General features: G+C 34.1%; 1 protein-coding gene across 1 annotated transcript in view; it reads right to left on the bottom strand.

Annotated features, from left to right (window-relative positions):
* CHM (CHM Rab escort protein) overlaps positions 1-24429 on the bottom strand; it is a 177332-nt gene that overhangs the window by 76212 nt on the left and 76691 nt on the right. Inside the window, exons 6-8 of the mRNA XM_059911312.1 lie at positions 23887-24003; positions 23247-23367; positions 21248-21473 (exon numbers count right to left, since the gene is read on the bottom strand). Coding sequence (XP_059767295.1) covers positions 21248-21473; positions 23247-23367; positions 23887-24003 — 464 coding nt within the window. The remainder of the gene's footprint in view (positions 1-21247; positions 21474-23246; positions 23368-23886; positions 24004-24429) is intronic.

Below are 24429 nucleotides of genomic sequence, written 5' to 3' on the forward strand. Positions count from 1 at the left end.
CAAAGGTTAACCCCAGAATTTCTAGGCTGTCAACTTGTGACAAGAAAAATATCGCTGGAATGCTTGTGGTTTCCTTAAGGGGTGCTCAATTTATATAGTAACTCAAAATCCAAGTCTAGACTTCAGAAATGGCATGCGCGTGGTATAAATACACTACCTACCACAGTTGCTAACTATGAGTTTGATGTAATGAAGAAGCATTTTATTTTTTTTATTTTATTTTTTAAATTAATTTATTTTTGGCTGTGTTGGGTCTTCGTTTCTGTGCGAGGGCTTTCTCCAGTTGCGGCAAGCGGGGGCCACTCTTCATCGCGGTGCGCGGGCCTCTCACTATCGCGGCCTCTCTTGTTGCGGAGCACAGGCTCCAGATGCGCAGGCTCAGTAGGTGTGGCTCACGGGCCCAGCCGCTCCGCGGCATGTGGGATCCTCCCAGACCAGGGCTCGAACCTGTGTCCCCTGCATTGGCAGGCAGATTCTCAACCACTGCGCCACCAGGGAAGCCCAAGAAGCATTTTAGAATGGCTATAATAATTTTCGAAAAATCTCAATTTGGTGAAAAATATCATCCTCTTAAATGCACAAATAAAAATTGCCATTTATCTATAGCAAGGAGTTGCCAACTGGAAGTCTATAGGATAAATCCGCCTGTAGATAAGTTTTGTATGACATCACAGTTAAAAAAAAATTCCCTTGGCAAAAACGATCTGGATCTCTAGCTTCTTTGAATAAGAGAAAAATCTGACAAAAATGGGTCTGCAATTGAGACTTAGGGTCGTATAGAAGCTGCTCCCTTTAGATGCATCCTGTGCTCAACAGTTCATTGTGGTCTCTACCACTCCCACCATGTCCTTCCCAGCTTCACTTCCTTTCTATGACCTGATTGGTCCCTGGAGACATTTGTCATTGCAATCCCTATGCCTCAGTTGTTCACTAAGTTTTCTTTTGATATTTTTATTTACCTTGTCATGAATGTTCTATGTTAAACGACTATTATTCAGGATGTTGTTCATTACAATTTAAAATAAGGATCTTCGGGCTTCCCTGGTGGCGCAGTGGTTGAGAATCTGCCTGCTAATGCCAGGGACACGGGTTCGAGCCCTGGTCTGGGAAGATCCCACATGCCGCGGAGCAACTAGGCCCGTGAGCCACAACTACTGAGCCTGCGCGTCTGCAGTCTGTGCTCTGCAACAAGAGAGGCCATGACAGTGAGAGGCCCGCGCACCGCGATGAAGAGTGGCCCCCACTTGCCGCAACTAGAGAAAGCCCTCGTACAGAAACGAAGACCCAACACAGCCAAAAATAAATAAATAAATAAATAAAATAAGGATCTTCTAAAAGAAAAAGAAATCCATTAAAGACACAGCAAAATGCAAATGTTAAGAGAACTGGTAGAATTCTGATAGTGTTCATTCATTTTATTAGCTATAGAAGATACTGAAAAAGGGAAAGGTATTTGATGCTCTGAGGTGGCCACAATTTATTTTTCTGAAAACAAGTAGGGTGTTTCCATTTCAAATTGACTGTAACAAGTAATGGAGGCATCTTGGGAAAGCCTGTGAATTATCTCAGCTTCCCTTAGATTAAAAAAAATCTACCTATGAGATGAGAGGCAGTGTTAAATCAAATGTTAAACCTTATTTTGAATTCCTCTTACTTAGAATGCTAACACATTTTATACTTCGGTTATTTACTATTTAATACAGAGATATTCTTCGTACTTTTCAGACATTAAAATTAACACAATGAAAATACAAATTTGAAAAATAAGCAATGGTCATTCATGTGAAATTCATATCTGGGTCTGCCTAATGACAGAGAATAAAGACAATTTTCCTCACTTGTGAACATGTCTTCCTCTGTCAAACTAAGAGGAAAAAAAGAAAAATGTCACTTTCAAAGATACAAAATAAAATAATTATACTGCACATTAATTAGAAAAAATGACAACTTGTTTTCTAAGTTCACAAAGTCTTGGATTTTTTTCAAATATAAATTTATTTTAATAGGCTCTGACAGATGTAATGCTTGACTGCACAAAGCTGTGGTTAGAGTTTAAGTATCATCAGCTATGAGTGGTGGAGATCTACCATTCCCGTACATGAAACTGTAAAAAATACAAAGCTCAGCAGCAAGAAATTTCCCACTTGTCCCACTGTAATTAAGTTAAAAAGAACATGCGAATCCAAGTAAATAAGTTCCTGAAGAATAAGAAGCACTGAGTCTAATGAGATATATTTTTTTCTGTTTCATATATTAAACTGCCACTTCAATTACTTGTTTATAACAAGCTCAAGTAAAATTCATAAAAGCGACATAATATCTATTCAATATATTATTCAGATAATTGTATATATTTGAAGCATAACCTAACTCTTTGATGCCATTAACCCCAAACAATAGACATTTAAACTGATAGAAGTCTAATTGAGTACTGCTTCCAACAGTGATTTAGATTTTACTGAAAGAGAGCACACCAACACTGTACTCACTTTCAACTTTGCCCTGGTGACATCAAATTGTATTACAGATAAATTAACAGTTGTGAAAATTTTTGGCTGGTAGCCCCTATCCTACATAGCCTTTAAAAATCCAGTTTCAGTGCCTATCAAGGTAGGAATCAGCAGTGGTAATTTTTTTTAATACAGCTGCAAAACAATAGGACCCATTAATAGCTGAACTTTTGACAGCACTATTCATGATGATTTATGAGTTTGTATATAATTTGATTATTCTATTAATTCTGCTGATTACTGCTTCAGCTAATAAAGTGAAGGTCACTTCCAAAATAAATCTTCATTACATTTCACAGAAAGTAACTGCCTCCAACTAGTTGTTTTCTCTAATTAAAAGCTAATGTAACAAGAAAGAAAATAGACTTCAGGGTTACTGCATCTGTTGCTACAAGAAAAATGTACTGTGTGGATATAACGTTCCCAGGACAAATCCAACAAAACAGAAAGTATCTCTTCATCTAATTCCTTTACTTTCAACATGGAAGAACTATTTTATACATATCCATTTGTACTAATTTTGAAATTACAAGAATAAAATCTGAACTGTATTAATGCTTGAGAATTTGAAAACAAAGAATCTTTGAAAATATTCTTCAAATTCATTAATGTAAAATGTAAGGCAATGTTTTCATTTCTAAAATTATAAATGTGGGATTCTATTCAATATATATGAAAAATGAACAGTAGGTCTTTGCCTTAACCAGAGTTTTTCCTAAAGGTGGCAAGAGACCTTCTCTGCCGCTTAAGATAAATACTGGGCACAAGGCCCTGACAGCTTTGGAGGGAGATCAGAGGAAAAATGGCAAGGGCCCACATTAATATATTATTCTTATTTAATCTATTTTTATACACAGAACATTCTGTGTCCTGGATTTAATGCTTCATTTTATTATTTTTTTTAAAGTTCTCTAGACCTTCAGCTGAGGTCCTATCATCAAAGCTGTTGAATCATACAACTACATCAAACCAATAAAGAAAATTAAACAAGATGCATATTTTTCCACAGAAGTCAAAAAGTAATCCTCAAACAGGAAATCATATTTCAAAAGATAGAAAGTTTGCATATAAGAAATTATTGGGACACAGAGGTGCTACAAAGAGCAGGTAGCAGTGATTTGTACGCTCACCTATGGCCTCAATTGGGGTACTGTCACAAAGTCCACTCTAACTTGCTCATTGTGTCCCGGTCATATTAACCTTTCTATAACTCAGAAGACCCCACTGTGACCTTTGACACAGTTCCCGCTGCCTAGACTCTTTCCTCAAATCATCGAAAGCTGAAACAGTAGCATCTGTGGTGTCACTACACTCAAATGCCACCCCGAGTGGCCTTCCCTGACCATCACAGCATCTAATGGGGCACCTCCCTGCCCCGACCAACAGTCACTTCCTTCCGTATCACCCTGTATTTTCTGCACAGCACATATAATTCTCTTAAATTTTGTCTACTGTCTTTCCATCCAACACTCTTCAACATCCCCACCCCACCAGAGACTTTCTGTTTCCAACAATGTATGTCTAGCATCTACAGAAGAGCTAGTATAAAGCATTCAATACATGCATTTATTAAATGAATTCTAATTTTTATTCTAAATTTGCATATGATAAAACAGAGAGCCCAAATTTATAGTCAACGCTCTCCTAACTTTTCATGTAAAAAAGTATTCGTTTTAGGTCTTTGGTAAAAAACTCAGTAACTGTGACCCAGTGAGTGAGTGACTGAGTGTGTGTGTGTGAATGTGTGTGACAGTGTATGGGTGTTTAGACAAAACACATATGGCTACCAAAGAATGCACAAAAACTGCCAAGGTATTGGTGGTAACAAACATAATGAACACTCTTACTAGGTTCCTCGTGATCAAGAGTACACATCTGCAAGACACGTTAGTGGCTCAATCTTTGGCCAGGGAAGATATCCGTTTCCAAGAGGACATATTCAGTGGAAAGGAAAAAAAATGAGATCAGAACCAGTTTAAGTCTCCAAGGTCTCAGAAACTTTTTGCATTTTACAGGTTTATTTTAAACTTTCTAATGTAGAAAAAGCTGATTTCAGTGAAACTTCAAGTTTCTAGTTTAATAATCATAATAACTAGTATTCTTTACTCTTGTAAAAAAGTAGTACATAAACATATAAACACTGAACTGCTTTCTACACTATTCCTACATTCTGGGAAAGAAAATGCTTCGACTTTGATAATTTGACCTTGGAAATATACACTCTTCTTCCCAGTCCTCACTGGAACCTTGTGAAAACACTTAAAAAAAAAAAAGAGAGGGTGTGTGTAATCCTTTCCCATAACTTAATTTCCCCAGTATATGGACTCAAGTGTACCTCTTTTAACTCTAATGGGAAATTCAAGTTTTTATCAAGTTATTTACAGAAGGATCAGTTTTTTCCTTTGTCAATAAACAATGTAAATATTTAAAAAGGCAAAACGTGCTTACAACACTAGAAGCCATGGTAGGGAAAAAAAAAGCTTTAACATTCTCAGACTTAGACAACAACAACAAATTTGTTTATCCAATGATACTTACCATATTGAGCAATCTGGAGGAACTGTTTTAGTTTTCAAGCATTAGAGTAGTTTTGACACTATGCATAAATTAAGGCTGGGATACTAAGTGAATAACAGGATGGTCAAAGTAAAGAGGATAAATGTTATGAAGGCTATTTTAAAAACCAAAATGATTCAAAGTAATTCTGATTAAAAAAAATTATCTCATCAACTTAATTTTTACATTCTTCATACCTTCTATACTGTCTAAATTTCTTATCATAAGCATGGATATTCTGATAAGCAGAAAGAGAAAAAAATTATTTCCTTTTAGGAAAAAAATAAAGCTCAACTTGCTGCAAGGTATAACCAGGAAGTGTACAGTAGCACGTTAGGAAAGAAAACAGCAAAAGAGTAAACAGAATCCGAGGCTTACTGAATATATGCACTGCTGAAAATACATCTTTCAATTGGCTTTATGGAACTAAAAATACATAAAAATCTAGAACCACAGAGATAGTTCATATATCTTATATACTATTTTTTTTCTTCTGAACAAGACATCTAAAATTATGTTTTCCTTTATTCCTAGAACACAAGGAAACATACATATTGGCTATTAATAAGCTACCTTCCATTTGGTAAGGTAAAAGTGATAAAAGCCATCACTCATAGGTGAATTCCAGATTTTGTATGAATTTTATGCTCAGTTTAATAACATAGTGGTTCTCAACCTTGGTATTCTGCAAGACAGTGTGCCTTAAGTTTGTGGGAGAAAAAAAAAAAAAAGGTGGCGTTACAGTGAGACTTATGCAGAGACTAGAGCCTCTCAACTAGGCCAAAGCCTGAGTGGGTCAAGCATGCAAATGGATGGATGCACCATGTATGCTGACAAAGAAAGGGGTTGAGAACTACTGGTTGTCTAAATATCCTATTCTTAACAAAACAAGAAAGCATCCTACATCACAGAGAACCTCAAAGCTGCCCAAGTACCTTTCACTATGCTTTTGTGCTTTGCTGTCTTCGGCATCCTTTTTGCTACCGTGCTTTTATTTCCCACAGACAAGTAGGGTGTTTTTCTCATACCATTTCAACATATTAACTACATGCTCCAAACTGACATTAAGGAATTAAACTCACTTAGGTTTGCAAACTTAGCTTTGTATCCCTAGAGAAAACATTCCTACTTATGGGGAGATTTTACCCATGGTTTGACATCTTCCAGGAGGAACAAAATGCACAGAAGCTCAAGTTTAATCTGCAAGGTTGACAGATTCATTTTCTTAATCTCACTAACTATATATCATATATGAGGGTATTTAAAAAACCTTTCTGAATGCAGTGATCTGGCCAATTTTATTAGTATTCTGTGACTAAGATCATTTCCATAAAGAATGGTTAACAGCAGAAACATTCAGTCTGCTCAACTGACTGAATATCAAGAGCATCAGTATGTTTATTGGGCCCTTAAAAATACCAGCTCCAAAGTTTACATTCCAAGGAAAATTCTTTTCTACCCCAGCCAGTATTCAGGAATAAAGCAATATCTTTTCTCATGTAAGTTTTGATAATATTAGATCTCTAATCATTATATAACAAAAACTGTATTGGAGATAAGTAATAGTCTCATTATGGCCAGAATATTTAAGTTAAAATTTGAAAGAAGATGACCAAATGCTTCTGCTTTATACTTGATTTATCTGTACCATACAGACACTGCCTTAGTCTGCTGGTTTTAAAAGAGTCCATTTTAAGCATTAAAAGATTCATGTCCTAAACCGACATTCAATAGTGGTTTTTATTTCTACTTTAGAAGTACAAAGAAAACTAATGTTTGTTTTCAACTGATTTGTTTGTGAAAGAAGTACATCATAACATGCACTACCACAATGCAGGGAAAAGTCAGGTCTAACCTCACAAAAAAGGGACAAGCAAGAAAGCCAGTTCTAGGCAGGGGAGGAGGTGTTGCACTAGATTTCAGACAGCAGTGGCTCTGATCCTGGTACATCCACCTCTATCCTAGGACCACTACAGGATGACAGTTAAGTGTTGATTTTGAAGACATCATGCAAGGTGGAAACACTTCAGTCAAAAATTTGGTTCTCAATTCATTAAGCATTTGGAACCACTCCACTATACCTAAGAACCCGAATTCACATCTGCACAACTTAAGAAACTTGGAAATTTTAAAATTTTGTATAACAAAGGCTCATGTAGTGCTTATCATGTGCCAAGTACTCTTCTAAGAGCTTTGCAAATATTCATTTCCTTAATCCTCATAACAGCCCTACATTGTTATTCCATTGTTACATAGGAGGAAACTGAAAACACAGGGTGGTTAACCAGTAGGTAAGTGCCAGAGCCAGGATTCAAACTCAGAAAGTCTGGCTTCAGAGTCTCTACTCTTAACTACTACACTATGCTACCTCTAGGAATATGATATGTTAAAACATAAAATTAGGATCAAAGTTAATTGCTCATTCAACAAATGTGCATAATTCAAAAGAGGTTATTTTAGAGTTAATTCCTTCTATTTTTAAATGCACCTGAAGAATATGGGTCTATGTATATGGGACCACAATTAAAGATTATAGATTCAAAAATGAGTATTTTCAAATTCAAATATAAAAGAGATTTACTTAAGAAAAATAGCCACACTGTGAACCCATTTTTCTTTTTTTTTTTAACATATTTATTGGAGTATAATGGCTTTACAATGGTGTGTTAGTTTCTGCTTTATAACAAAATGAATCAGCTATACATATACATATATCCATTTTTCTTTTAAAAACTCCAGTTGGGTAAGCAAAAAGTTTGAAAAATATGGCTGTTTACAAATACATGTGCACGTGTATGAATTAACGTAGGGATACCAGTCTAAATGTAAGTTAAAAATTACAGGTTTATTATATTCAATGTATGTGAATTAAAAACTGTAGGAGTAATTAAAATAATTAGTTGAAACTAGTTTGGCTTCTTGAGTAGGCTAAATATACCTTCCTGTTTATGCTACTCATTTGTTTAGCAAACTGTTTACATAGTATAAAGTAAAAACATTCAAATTGTTATGAATGTTAAACTGGTGAGATTGAAATTGGTGAAGTTTTGCCATATGGAGGTGGGGTGTTTTTTTGGCAAAACTTTTCTTCTATTTCAATGTATCAGGCAAGTGAGAACCTATTGCCTAATTTGGGGAGAGGGGAGAAGATGAGGCATGAACAGATAGAAAAATAAGGAGGAGGAATGGTTAAAAGCTACATTAATTATTTCAGCCCCAAGAGAGCTCTCTTTTACAAATTATTTCTCTAGTACCTGAAATATAAAACAGTTTCTGTCTTGCAGTATTTAATTTCTTTCCATGGTAATTTCTAATTCCGTTTTCAAAATGTTTAACTTATTAAGCACCTATTATGTGCCAGCCAAAGTTCTAAGCAGTTAACTATGTATGAGAAAAGTATACCAAATTCAATAGTAAAAAAAGAAAAATTATGGAGTACCCATTTACGTGCTAGGAACTACAGGAGACATAGAAATGACTTAATTTTATACAGCAAATATATCTATCAACAGACTCAAATTATTAGGTAATTTAATTACATAATTAAATTCTAAATCTAGTTTGTATAAACTGGTCTACAATATATAAATTAATGTTTCAGTAATTACAAAAACATTCATTCTAAATACCAAAACTGTGAAGTCATTCAATTTTTGTTATAATACCCTACATCAGTGTTGGACAATTTTCAACATACTTCCCCTAACATCATCACATTTAAGTCTCACAATAGCCCAGGTCAGGAGGTAGGATTAGATTTAATTACCCATAATACAGGTAAAACAACTGAGGCTCTGAGAATTTAAATGACATGTTCAAGTTCATGCAAATAATAACATGACAGAGCTAGAATCAGAACCCAATTCTAATACTGATACTTTTATAATACATGGAAAACTTTCTTTCTTGGAAATACGACAAGGTACTTTATAAAAAGATTCAGTTTTTGAGCACTCCTTACCAAAGTAGAATATAAACTGATGAATGATTGGAAATGAACAGCTTTGTTACAACTATAGATGATCATATTAATTAGATCAATCTGGAACAAAACCAAATTAAACAAGAGAAGAGCAGAGAACGCCTGGAAACCCAGCTATCTAACATAGCTGGCAAATAAAGCCTTAGATCTTTGTAATCTGGCTGCCCTAAGGTTTTTTTTTTTTTTTTACTCTTTGAATTGACTTGAAAATAAACACACTTCACATATTATTTCTATTACAGTTGCATAATAATATGTTGGCTCCAAAGAGATGGCTTAAGAATTGTTTTGAATGATACTTAAGTTAGTCTATGCAATCACACAGTGTTACCTTTCAATTTAATCAAACTAAAATCTCAGCTCTAAACATGGACTTAATTCAAATATCATTGGACTTAATTCGAATATCACTCTTGCCCTATATATAGTCAGCCACCTTTCACTCTAATACAAGTTATTAGAATTATTTTAAGACCTGGAATAGTACACATAGACCTGGTGTAGTTACCTGAGGAAAAAATGATTGGGTGAGTTTAATCTAGTATCTGAATTAGCACTGAAAGGGGAAGGGGACTATTAGTAAAGTAGAACCTGAAACTGTATAATTTGTGTAGCCAATATAATTCTAATATATTCATAAAAGTCACAGTAAATGCTCCAGCACCACACACTTAAGTGTAATGTAAGTTTTAATAAGAGGTTATTCCCAAATTAAAAGACTTTTCCTGTCAAAACCTGAGGAATAATGCAGGAAAGGACACAAAAGCATTCCATTGTTTTATTAACGACAACGCTCACTGATCTGTGAATAACCTGGAAAAAAATGAAGATTATTGAGTTACTTTACCTGTCTATCCATCCATCACCAAAGAACAGGTTTCAAAATGATGGATTATCTCACCACCCTGCAGTTTATCCCACACAATACTCTCTCCTCAAGGGAAAAACAAACAAGTGATCATACAAACATCATCACGCTTACCCCCTATACTTTATGTATCATCTCGATGCCAATATCAACTATTAACTAGAGGGAAAACTGTCTTGAAAATCATATACAAAAGACTCAAAAAATGAGGTATGTCACTGTGTTTATTTTACCCTCTAGGATTTTACAGTTTATAAAAAGCCTATTCAAAAAATAGTCCTCAAACTATTGGGAGACAAGCTTTTGGTTAACCTATTCTACAATGCTATTCTAATTTAATAAGGACAGTTCTCAATTGAAATAGTACATTCCAGTGGTTCCTAACCTTTTTGAGGGGTGATACACCCCTTGAGACACTGACAGAAACTAGGAACCTCCTAAAAAATGCAGCTATGCACATTACACACACAAAATTTGGAATGCGATTTCAGGGTATTTACCCCCAAACTCCTGAAACCCAGGTGGTTTATTCCAGGCATTGGAAGCCAGGTTAAGTACACCTGAATTTGAAGAACGCCTATTATTATACCGGCCTTCCACTGTTGTCTATTTTAAGCTGAGATATGTGTTTTTAAGATGATGGCTATAAGTTGGCTTATGCTATAATTGAAGATGGCCAAATTAAAAAAAATTAAGAGGATTGTAATTACATGTATTCTTTAAATGTGTGGATTGAAAGAAAGGAAAAGAAAACATACCAAAATATTTAGTGTGGTTATTGTTAACAGGTGATGGGATTTAACTATAATAATCAATAGTAATACTTCTGTTCCTGTTTTCCAAAATTTCTGTACATGAAATTATATTTCTTTAAAAAAATTTATTTATTTATTTATTTTGGTTGCACTGGGTCTTAGTTGTGGCACGTGGGATCTTTAGTTGCGGCACATGGGATCTTTGGTTGTGGCATGCATGCGGGATCTTTAGTTGTGGCATGCAGGCGGGATCTAGTTCCCCAACCAGGGATCGAACCTGGGCCCCTTGCATTGGGAGCGCAGAGTCTTAGCCACTGGACCACCAGGGAAGTCCCTATATTTCTTATATAATAAAGACATAATTTTATTAAGCATGATGACACCAACAATAGGAAAATGATTAAATAAATTATGGCACATAGGTCCATATATCAGAGAACTGTTCAGCCCTTAACATTTTAAGTATGCATATACATACATGTTCATACACAGATATCTGTATAAGCATGGGAAATATGGGAAGATATGCAACTAACTTAACAATGGTTAACTCTAGGGGTGGAATTCTAGGGTGGGAAATAGGGCTTGCATTTATTTATAAAAGTGTCTGTGTGCTTTATTTTTTTTTTTCAGTATTTTCATTTTTTTCCTACCTACTAAGATTATATGTTACCCCAAAATTTGCTTTTTAACGGCTATTTAACATCTCTTGACAGGTATACTTTGCTAAATGACCTACATGAATTATTCCATTGATTCAAGTGCCAAGAGATTTTAAACTGTTCTGTTCCTTAAAGAATTTTTACATAGTTCCAGATTATAGAACCAAAAGTTGAGTAAGAAGATTGTAAGAAAGACCTGAAAGAACATTTTATTCTCCCTGCCTGTCAACATTTAACTAGAGTAGACTACACCAAATTAAATATCTACTGAGTTGGACTAAACCAGTATTTCTCAAACAGGGATTATTTTGCCCCGGGGGACATTTGGCAATGTCTGGAGATATTTTTGTCTGTCACAAGTAGGTAGGTGAAGGTAGTGGCATCTAGTGGGTAGAGGCCAGAGATGCTGCTAAATAAACATCCTAAAATGCACAGGACAGCTCTTCCAACATCACAACAAAGAATTATACTGCCAAAAATGTCAACAATACTTCAACTGAGAAACTCTAGCCTAAATCAAGAGCCTCTAGAACAATTATGTATCTCACAGAAATGGACCATGTTCAATGACAAGGTGGGGTCAGACCACTGATGGTTCTTGGCATAGAGTGGAGCCCAATCTTCTTGCTCTTTTCTAGAAATGGATGGGTTAACAGAGCAGTCTGAGATTCCTATAACTTCTTAAGTATCATCTGTGTGCTTTGATTAAATTAATTTCATGTCATATCTGTTTAGGCTCCTTCAAATCATTTCTGAGTACTGATGGCATTCATTCCTGCATTGCACATTCTGGAACCTGATGAAATATGTTTTCTTATTCTTTAATTGGTCCATGAGTGTGCATTTTATTTTCTTTCCTCAACTACAGTAAACACTATTGACACTGCCATCAAAGTCTGACTATGTCATATTCTTTTTCATATATATCCACTACACCTAGGAGAGTATAAAGCAGAGAACAGACGCTTAAAAAATAGCTGTTGAATTAAAATGGGAAGAAATTAAAATAATCAAACTTATAACAAATGACAGAGATGCTTCTTCACAAGTTTTCTGTCACTTTAACTAAATCTTTTCCTTCTTGTTGATTAGAATTGGGCCCAGAGAGCAATTCCCCTGGCTGCTTCCTCTTCGCAGTGTTCCCTAAACAAGCAGCATCAACAACATCTGGAAATTTATTAGAATGCAAATTTCCAGGCCCCACTTCAGATCTACAAGTCAGAAACTCTGGGAATGGGACACAGTAATCTGTTAAATTCTGACGTAAGTGAAAGCTTGAGAAATACTGCTCTATGGGTCCTTTAACACCTAATTTTTGCAGCAATTCATAAATACCAACTATCCACTCATTTATCCATCAAATACTTAATGAATGACTAATAAATACCAGGTACTGCACTCAGGCAATTTTGTATAATTTCCTAACATCAGGGTTTTAAAAAAATTATCATTATGTTTTGTAGGCACAAGTCTATCCAGTTGATTACACTAGGGTCGGAAAACCTGTCACCTATTTTTGTAAATAAAGTTTTTTTGGAACACAGCCACGTCCCTTCTTTTACATACTGTCTAAGACTGCAAATAGTTTCAACCAAAACCATATGGCTTGCAGAGCCTAAACTATTTACTATCTGATCCTTACAGAAAAAGTTTGTTGACCCACTGGATTAGAACACAAATCTAGCTCAGTCCCTAACTTGGTCTCATACTTGCCCTGGTAGCATTCTACAACAGCAGCAACAGCATCAGTAATCATCATAATCATAGTAACAGTAAGAGTAATAACACCTAACACTTATGTAGTACTTACTAAGGCAAGCACTGTTTAAGCACTTTCTAGATATTAATTCACTTTAAGCCTCACAACCTATAAAGTAGATACTACTATTATTATCCCCATGGAAAAATTGAAGAAACTGGAACACAGAGAGGTTAAATAACTTGTGCAATGATACACAGCTAGTACATGGTGAAACCGGGATTTGACCCCATTGGTCTGGCTCTAAAATGTACACTCTGGGTCACTGCACTAAACTTACTTCTTCTCCTCCACACCACTAGAGCACAGATATCTGCTTGCATCTACCCAAAGAGGTGCCTGCAAATTACAGTTCCAATAGCAATATTTTCAAGTTTTCCCATCTCTCCCTGGTCTTTAGAGCCCAGAAGCACCTTTGCTATTCACTCTTTAGAACCTTTTCTTTTTATAAGCTGTTAAGGATGATTATCTGAGTAAAAAAATAATGCTTTCTTTTATAGAAAATTCCTAACAATGGTTCTCAACCCTTATTAGGTCATGGATGCCTGTGAAAATCTGATGAAACTACAAATATTTTTATAAAGATATACATATAACCTGTTATATATAAGTTCCAAGGACCTATGGACCCTAGATTAAGAACCTTTGGTATATTTCAATGCAGTTCCATTCAGCTGCACTGCTGCAAAACAATAGTGTGTAGAGATCCACTATGAAAATATTTCTTAACCATATGATTTATATACTTGATGTTCAATTAATTAATCCGTTTCTTTTTAATTCACTCTGGCAATTTTTTAACATTTAATTTCAAATATTTAAGGCTTGATTCAATAATCAAGCTTTACATAAACACACACACACATACATTTGGATTGGTCAAATCTACCAACAATTAGACATAGGGCCAGATTCTGCACCTAGGTGTATCGTGGAGTTCTACTTATGACACTGTGGGAGGAAACCAATGGGATTTGGAGCATAATACAGATCAATGCTAACTAGTCCCCAAAACGTATAAAACATAACTGCTACTGGGCTCATCTGCATTACTGTTTATCAAATGCATACATACAAGTTATAGGGGTGGGGGGGAGATCGATTTGCTCATGGTCTGTTTCTCCTTTTACCTTTATCAATTAGGTAAATTTGGGTAGTTGACATAATTTCTTTATTCATCTAAACTGGTATTTCCTATTGGGCATAGAATCAGAACATGTTTCTAGAACACGGTAAGAATGGCCCTTATTCTCTCCTGCCTTTTTTGCGGGGGTGGTGGGGGGGGGGAATGACTATGCATTGACTGTGAGAAAAGAAATCATAGCAAATTACAAGTTGTTAAACCACAAATATTTAAAAATCCCCCCAAATAACAATATTTTTATTAACTATCTCCTCTTAATTTTTTCCAGAAAACATTGTTTAAAGAAACATTGTAGAAGAAGTGAGTTGTGTAGAATGCATACCAGGAAATCTGGTTTCTAGCCTCAGCCTCTCTTTACCTTAACTTTCCTCATTTGTAAAATTAGACAACCAGTCAAAACAATATAACAGCATTCTTCCAACTCTAAGTTTTTCTGTTATATCACTAGCAGAATAGTAGGGAGATTTTTACAAGAACAGAGATTAAGGAGAATGCTGTTCAGGGGAAAAAAAATGTACCATTAAAGATTCTAGATCCATAATCTAGCCCACACTTGTTGGGGTGAAGGGGTAAGAACATTGGGGGCAGACAGTAAAAAGCCATCTCAATTTTGCTTTTTCTGACTTCACATGCAGTTGAAGCCATAAATAAACTCATAAAATTTTCCATCAGTATAATCTTTCATCAATTTTAAGGCTTCTCTTGGTTTTCAAATATGTTGATCCAGGTTAACAAACATCTCTTAGATTTCTGAAAATTCTCTGAATAAAAAAACTTGGTTATTATTACAGAACAAAATAAGCAGGTTACTTTGGTCTGAGAAATGTTTTATACTATGAGTTCTCCAAATGGAACAATACAACATTCAGTAAAGTGTATGTTTTGATCTTGGACTTTGGACTAAAGAAGTTATTTTTTTAAAGCAGAGGAAAAAAGACAAAATATAAAGTACCTTACACTTTATATTAAAAAACAAATTCCATGGTTATGACAAAATCATAGTAGCATCTATGTGGCCCATTTGGGGCATCATTCTTTCTGCCATTACTGATTGAATGTATCAAATGGGAGATTCCCTTTCCTGTTGTTCCATGCTATTCCTATAATCTTGAGCAAGTTACTTATATGTTTTGGACTTTTGGTGTTCTTTCATTCTCTTTTTTAAAAAGCTCTAAGTTAATCAATGTGTGTTCCACAATTTCCTGAGGTAGATCGCGCATCTATTCAATTTTCCATATACAATACTCAGGAAAATGATATTTGAATGCGAATACCTGGTACAAAATATTCGGTGGTGATTTCACACACACACACACAATTTATATTACATGTTAAAAGTAAAACATACTCATTCTGTATGTTTTAACAATCCCACTACATTAAAGGAAAAAAAGGAAATAAAATGTAGGCTGAAATCTGAAGAATGGAAGGCTGAATTACCTAGTAAACTATTAGTTAAATTCTCTCTCTTTACAAAAAACAAGTAACAATCTCCGGGCAGTCTAAGTCTATTTATAAAAAAAAAAAAAAATGTAGAGTTTGTTTGCTCCCACAGGTACTGCTCCATTTCATAGGTTATGAAAACATGACACAGTATATGAAACCCATTCTGAACTAGAAAGTAGTTTTAAAGGCTACCATGTTACCAACCACACAGATAACAGAAACAAATTAGTTGGTTAGGGCTTAAAAAGGACTTCTGTTTGGAAGATACAGTGTGAGAGTTTAAAAACTTATATACTGCATACATATCCTGCCCAGTGTGCCAGAAAAAATATTAACCAACTAATATACAGTAGGGGAAATTCTATGGCTTGCTAGACTAGAAAAATATATAGGTTTCAATGACTTTCTTCCACTATGGTCCAATTTATGTATCTTGACATATCAATGGGTAGTAGGTAGTACAATAAATAAGCTTCATTTTCTTTGCTGAAAAAAACCCCTAGCTATTTAAATTGATAAAAACCTCAAAGGGTGTTCATTCATGAAAGTTATCTCCAGTAGTTAAAATGTTATACTGTTTATGCAGAATTCATTTAGAATGCAAGGATATGACTTATAAAAGTCTTTGAATCCTTCACATAAATATGCATGCATGCCATTTATAACAGTAGCCTTGATGAGAACACACTGTAACTGGCTGTGAGAAATGCTTAAGAGGGTTATATTAAAACAGAATATAAAACGGTGGTTAGAAATCACAGAACAGGTGATACCTAATTCTGATAACCTGGTGATAAAAAGTGTAGACTATGATGTATAGATGGTGGTAATGTTAGTACTTTAGGATATAAACAGAACAATATTTATATGAAATTATAAAGCATTATGCAGGGAATCAAATATAAAATTAAAAGTTAATATCCCTAGGCCAAGTAAATGCATTTTATTGTAATTTATAAACACACAGATTCATATATATAATATGTAGGAAGAACTCAGAGTTGCCTTAATTACCAAAGAACCACCCAAAAGTTTAATATACTACTTCAAACATAACAGTCTTTTGTTGTTGTCTTTAATATCTATCCATCTACACGTATACATATACATTTAATTATATCATTCCCTGAAATTTCAATTCACTTCAAATTGGAGAGAGCGAGATATAATTTTTATAACAAACATTAAATATGAACCATACACAAAATTCTGAGATAGGCTTGCAGAGGATAAAAAGATATAGAAGGCTGATAAAACCTCAGCCTTAAGAAGGTTACAATCATCTTTGGCGAAAAATATTTCCTTTGTCTAGAATTCAACACATAAGGGTGTCATTCAAATTTTTTATCAGTACAGGACAAACAAATGAAACTTTTAAATGTTGTTTCCCTTAAAAACAACAAATAAACATTAAATATATATTTACAAATATATGAATTAGGAAAGGAAATAAACGGATTTTGTGAAAAAATAAGAATGAGGTTAAATATTCCATTTTCATAAAGTGCTGGTAAGGAAGCCAGTGAGCTTCTGGTCACTCCCCAGTGACCTGTTCATTCTGTCCCTATTCCTTACCCTAAAGTTCTGTAGGAGTAAGTGGCAAGTGGGAACATGAGAGAAAGTAGTGTAGCTCCCTCTGAATTGGGCAAAGCCACAGGAAGAGGAAAAGAATGATTAAGAAACCCATAGAACTCCCCTATTAGTTTCAATTGATAGGAGGACCTCTGGTCCTGGGGAACATGACACTGCCCATTCATCCCTGCATTGACAATAGGTGGAGGAGGAAGAACTTGTCTGGAATTACACAGACTTATCTTTCAGAATTAAGTTACTTTCAAATTTATAACATTCTTACCACCATTCATAAAATCACATATTGGACTAGATACTGTGAAGGGACCTCCTATTACTAACAAAATACTATTTCTTACATTAAACATAATTTTTATTGCACTGCTGAGAGTGAAGGAGATAAGAGAAATGTCCATAGGAAATCCACAACCCCAAACACACATATGCACAGTACAAACCCTGAGCTGAACTCAAAGCTTTGAGCAACAAACACTGAAATAAAAAAAAAAAAAAAAAGTCGTGTTGCCTGTATCAGTGTGGGAGCTGTATCTGGGGTTCCTTTATTAAGCAAGGACCCCCTGAAGGGAGTTAGAATGGTCCCAAGTCTTAGTGCCTTCCGGCTGAAGGAAAACACAAATAATTCTTGAAGGAAAGCATTCTTAATTTGGGCCCCCAGATTTCCACAGATTAAAATCAATCAAATACAAATTCTCAGTCAAAAATAAGCATGGCACAAGGAAATAAATCATTAACATAAATCAACAGAAATAACACATGGCAGAATATAAAATATCTGTATATGAAAGAAATGACCAAGCAAAAGAGACTATCAAACAATGACAAGGAAGATTTGGGGGAAAAAGCAGAACTTCTAAAAATGAAAGATAAAAATATTGGAGTAAAAAAAAAGGGTTAAATTGCAGATTAGTTACAGGTGAAGAGAATTAATAAACTGGAAAACAGACCTTTATTAGGTACCCAGAATGTAGCAGGAAGGACAAGGAAATAGAAAATATGAAAGAGAGATTAAAAAACATGGAAGAGAGAATGCTAAGTTCTAAAACATACCTATTTGTGGTTCCAAAAAGGTGAAAATAAGAGACAATGGATGAAAACAACATTTGCAAGATACTGACTGATAATTTTCTAAAATAATAAATGACAATTCACAGATAGAGGAACTTGCAATGTAGTTGTTTGAACCATATGGAATTGTAGGTCAAAATGTTTTAATATTGTTAATTTCATATGGTTTGACCTATACCAAGCTAGATAAATACAAAGGAACCAATACCTAAATTCACCGTAGTGAAAATGCAGAACACTGTAGACAAAATATCTTAAAAACAGCCTGAGAAAAAAGAGATATCACTTATAAAGAAATGACAATTAGGCTGACATCAAACATCTCAACAACAAAAATGGAACCCAAATGACAGTGGAATAAAATTTTAATGTACTGAGAGAAAAGAACTGCCAACGTAGAAATGTTTACCTAACAAATATTCACTCAAGAAAAAAAGGTAAAAAAAAGTTATTTTCATATGCACACAAACTAGAAAGCATTAACTGCCCAGAGCATAAACTAGAGGAACTTTTAAAATTATATACTTCAGAAGGAAGGAATAGACTCCTGTTAACTGCACTTACACTACTTGGTAAGATAGAAATTGTCAGATGGAATTAAAAAATGTAATAATTTGCTATTTAGAGCTCTAAATATAGTTGAAAAATAAAGGGATGGAGAAAGATATAACAGGCAAATATTAAAAAGTTGGAGTAGCTCTTTGATATTAGACAAACTAGACTTTAAGAAAAAAAATGTATTACTAGGGATGGAGAAAGTCAGCAGACTATGCAAAACATTAAATTCTTCAGGAAGATTAAACAATTATAAATTTATATGATCTTTTTTTTAAATTAATTAATTTATTTATTTTTAGCTGCGTTGGATCTTCATTGCTGCACGCGGGCTTTCTCTAGTTGTGGCGAGCAGGGGCTACTCTTCATTGCAGGGTGCGGGCTTCTTATTGCAGTGGCTTCTCATTGTGGAGCACGGGCTCTAGAGCGCAGGCTCAGTATTTGTGGTGCACGGGCTTAGTTGCTCCGCGGCACGTGGGATCTTCCCGGACCAGGGCTCAAACCCGTGTCACCTGCATTGGCAGGCGGATTCTTAATCACTGAGACACGATGGAAGTCCTATATGATCTTAATAAATCATCTCAAAGTAAATATAAGGTAAAAATTGACAGAATTATAGGGAGAAACTGACAAATCAAAAATCATAATGGGAGATTTCAAAACACATCACTCTAAATTGACAGATCAAAGAAAAAACACTTCAATAAAAATAAAGTTTGAAAATGACAACTCGAAGCTTGACTTATCAGACTTCAAGAGCAATAATTAGAGAACCCTGTACCCAACAACTAGATAAACACATTCTTCTTGAGCACACGTGGAAAAATTATAAAAATTGATGACATACTAAGTCATAAAGTTCAAAGAACTTTAGTTTAGTACCATAAAAACATATTTTCTAGACACAGTAGAATTAAATGTGATGGTAAGAGCAGAAGAATCAACCAGATTAGCTATTTTAAAATACATAACTCATGGGTCAATGAAGAAATCACAATGGAAATTAAGATAATTAGGATTAAAAGATAATGAAAATAATATATAATAATTGTGTAAGATTCAAAACAATAGTTAGAACTTTACCATATTAATGCTTATATTAGAAAATTAAAAAGGTGACTATTTAACTCATTAGGTTTCAGCCTAAGAATTTGCAAGGGCAGGGGAGGGGAGGGATGAGTTGAACAAAACCCAAAGAAAGCAAAATAAAGGATAATAAAGACCAGAAATTAATGAACTAGGACACAGAGAATCAAAAAACCCAAAAGTTGATTCTTTCAAAACATAATAAAGAGATTGAGAAACTTGTCCAAGGTTACATGGCTAATAAATAGAGGAGCCAGGATTTAAATCCAGGCAGTCTGTTTCCATAGTCCAGGTTCTTAACTACTATGCTCTACTACTCCCAAAAGTGCTAAGTATAAAAGAAAAGATTGCTATATTTGACTACATTAATCTTAATGACCTCCATGCATCATAAATACCATAAGGCAAGATATATGCAACACATTTAACTGAGAAAAGATCAGTATTCAGAATATATAAAAACACCTTCAAATCAATAAGAAAAAGACAACAACCCAACAGACAAATGGGTGAAAGACATGAACAAGCATTTCCCAAAAGAGAAAACATGAATAGCCAATAATCATATGAGAAGATGCTCAACCTCGTTAGTAATCCAGGAAATGTAAAATAAAAATACAATGTGATGATACTTTATGTGAATTAGACTGACAAAAATTAAAAAGTCTGATAACACCAAATGTTGGCAAAGATGTAGAGCTATGAGAATTCTTATATACTGCTGGGGGAGGTAAACTGGTACAACTCTCTGGAGAAACAACTGGGCACTATCTTGTATGAACCTTCATATATCCCATGACTCAGTAATTCCACTCCTAGATATGTATACTAGAGAAAATCTTGAACTTGTATACTCTGAAACATACACAGGATGTTAATAACAACAAAAAACTGGAAAAACCCTGTGTCCATCAACAGAAAAATGGAATAATAACTTGTGGTATGTTCAAAATGGAATACTATGTAGCAATGAAAATAAGTTTAACTATAACCACACACAACAAGGATGATGCTTTGAAACATAATACTGAGTGGAAAATGGAATTTACAGTATGATTCTATTTTATAAAGTTCAAAAACAGGCCAGACTGATTATATCATTTAGGTAAGCAGGTAGGCAGGCAAACAGATTATAAAAGAGTAGAACAACAAAGTATATGTTTGCATATACTAAATCTTGACTAAATCTCATGTTTGTCTTTCTATTTTTCATCTGTTATTCAAGTATCAGTTTAACAGAGATAAGAAAACCAATTCCTGTCTTACCTGCAGAAACACTGAGGGAGTTCTCCTTGGCCATATAAAGGAAACAAAAATGGAGTGTTGCCATACCGCCCAAGACAGTGAAGAAAGTTTTTGGTAGCTCTGAGACCATCTATAGTACTGCTGGCTGTCTCTGATGTCATTGCAATTGAATGTAGGACAAAATATTGGAGGTTGGGGGTCAATTTCTGAGTTTTTAAATATTCATAAAATGTAATTTCCTCATAGGCTATGAAAAGAAAGATGAAAATTTATCAATTAAAATCAAAACCAAACTTCCATTTAAAACCATTGCACAAAAATTAGATCAGGTCTGTTTAAAACACTTGGCAAAGGACACAGGTGGTAATATTATTACATTTTAGACAGAGACCATTGATTGTGGGGGGACAAAAAAAAAAAACTAGAAACAATCTCACTATCCTAATTGGACTGATGATACAATTTTTAAGCTTTAAATGATGATTCTTTGTTTAGTATTTTATGGATTTAAAAAATTAGAAAATTATTAAATAATTCATTAATCATCACAACAGGTTTCCACAGTTGGCAATAATCTTACTTTATTATCATTAAAACTGCAGAATAATGCCAATAATTATACTTTGAAATATTAAATATGACAAATGGCAATTTTTTTGGTGAAAACGATAGAGTAATACTTGATTTTTTTGAATTGCTATTTCTTCCTAAAACTACGAACAATGAACTATGACTAAAAAGTAATGAAAATAATTTCTGTATGGCTAGTGGAATCAGTCTTACTGCCTTATAATCACACCTCAAAACATAAGGATCTCCTAAATACTATTTCTTTAAGCCAAGAACAGAAAAAATGTAATTGGACTGTTAGTGGTAGACAAAAACTTTATAGAAATAATATAAACAAAAATTATAAAAATTTCCTAAGAGAATATAAGTTTATACTACTGTGGAGAACAATCTGGCAGTATCTAATGGACTTGAAGCTTTAAGAACAAGCGCTAGACTTTTAATATTCCATCTAATATAAAAAAAAAAACTGCTGTATTTCTCATTGTAACTTTATAAGTGAATTGTCAGTATATTCCTATTTTGGATAACTCTTCCAGCTCAGTGCACTTTAAGTGTAAAGCTCTGATATTAGAGTGGTGTATTCAACTTTCAACAAACTCTGAAGTAACTGGTCCCAGATCACACAGTGAGATGGGTCAAAGCCAAGATTAGAAACCATCCATGTCTTTGCCTAATCCAGGGGTTTCCCACCCCCATACTATCTAGCTTGTTTTTAATCAATCAAACTAAATAATTCAACATTCCAAGCAAAAGTGATCCTGGAAAAATGAAAAAACATACAGATTTTTTAATGACTGATAAAAAAATTAATGGATGGGGGTGCGGGAGAGTAACATATACGCACTGCTATATGTAAAACAGATAAACAACAAAGACCTACTGTATAGCACAGGGAAATATATTCAATATCTTGCAATAAACTATAACAGAAAAGAATATGAAAAAGATATATATATATATAATATAAATATAACTGAATCACTTTGCTGTACTCCTGAAACTAACATAACATTGTAAATTAACTATACTTCAATTTTAAAAAATGATTAAAAAATTAATGGATAATGAAAAGGGAGTATCATCTATGAAGAACCAGTTGACAGCAGTGTTTAATTAACAAGAATAAAAATGAACACCCAGCACAGAATTGCTGTCATGATGAAAATGTTCTACAGCTGCACTGTAGCCATAGTAGCCACTAGCCACATGTGGCCACTGAGCACTTGAAGTGTGGCTAGTGAGACTGAGGAACACATTTTGAATTTTATTTTATTTTAATTAATTTAAATTTAAATATCTACATTTTGCTAGAGGCTAACCTATTGGACAGTGCAAAGTAAAAATATTTTAAAAGCATAGCGAGTGGCTCACTAAATCAGAGCAAGCATATTAAAATAATAAGAAATCTCAAATAATGTAAGAAAACAAATTTAATGAAAAACAATACCTTTATATTCATCAGGATGTTCCTCATACTCCATACAAAATGTGAGAAACTTCATTAGCATTCGCTTTTCTACCATAGTAAGTTGTTTGCTATTAAAGACATCTGCTCTGGAGCAAGGAACCTGAAAAACATGATTTTAAAAGTTAAGAAACTGCTTCCTAGTGATACAAGTATTCCAAATGACATCTTCTTTCCCTTTAAGTATAACAATATTATTATTTCCTTTCTAATCAGGTTGTTTCATGTTACTTTCCATCAGTTCTTATGGCATCTCTGTTGACTTCAGAGCTAATTAACTTGTGAGCTCTCTTACTTAATCCTGCCAAGTTGCTCTTTATGCCATTAAAAGGCCACAAGCATGTCACCCTTAACTGGGAACAAATGACAGCTCAAATCTAGCAACGCTGTCTGAAATTAACACTTTCTCAACACCAACATCAAGCTGCAGAATAAATCATGAGAAAATTAACATTACACATTTTAATTGACAATCTCTTACTATTTACAGTTGTTAATCACCATGCAGGATTGGATTATGCTGCTTTACCAGGAAAATAACAATCTTATTTGCTTATCCTTCCCAAATAAAACACAGTAACTCAAAATCATACTCAGTTACAATACTTGCTCAGCACAGTACCTGTTCCACTCTTCCTTCTCGAAATGCAAGAATCCTGGTAATATTTTTGAACTCTGCATATCGACTAACATTAGATTTGATTAGAAGATCAATTAGCAATCCTCGAGAATACAACAGCTGTACAAAGAAAATATTTTAGAGAATGAAATAAAAGGTGAAATAGTGGGAAAACTGATAAACACTAAATAAAGATATATAATTTTGTTATATTTTAAATTATTTGTAAAAAGCATTATACCTATTAATATTATAACAAATAACACAATTTATTATAGGTTCACCACTGATTATCTGAAATTCAAAATTCAAAAAATTCTGGAATCCAAAGTTTTTTCGTAACTGACCCAAACTGATACAAGACTCTTCCATCCACTTGTCCCACTTAATGTGAATATTCATACATCTCACTGCAGAAATATTAATGTTTAATTATAGAGTGACTCTTCAGACCCTGCTAAGAATGTTACATCATATATAAAATATCAGCCAGCATATATACTGTATTACTTTCTAAAATATATTTTTTTAAATTCAAATAACAAC

Source organism: Balaenoptera ricei, chromosome X (assembly GCF_028023285.1).
Source record: "Balaenoptera ricei isolate mBalRic1 chromosome X, mBalRic1.hap2, whole genome shotgun sequence".
Taxonomy (NCBI): Eukaryota; Metazoa; Chordata; class Mammalia; order Artiodactyla; family Balaenopteridae; genus Balaenoptera; species Balaenoptera ricei.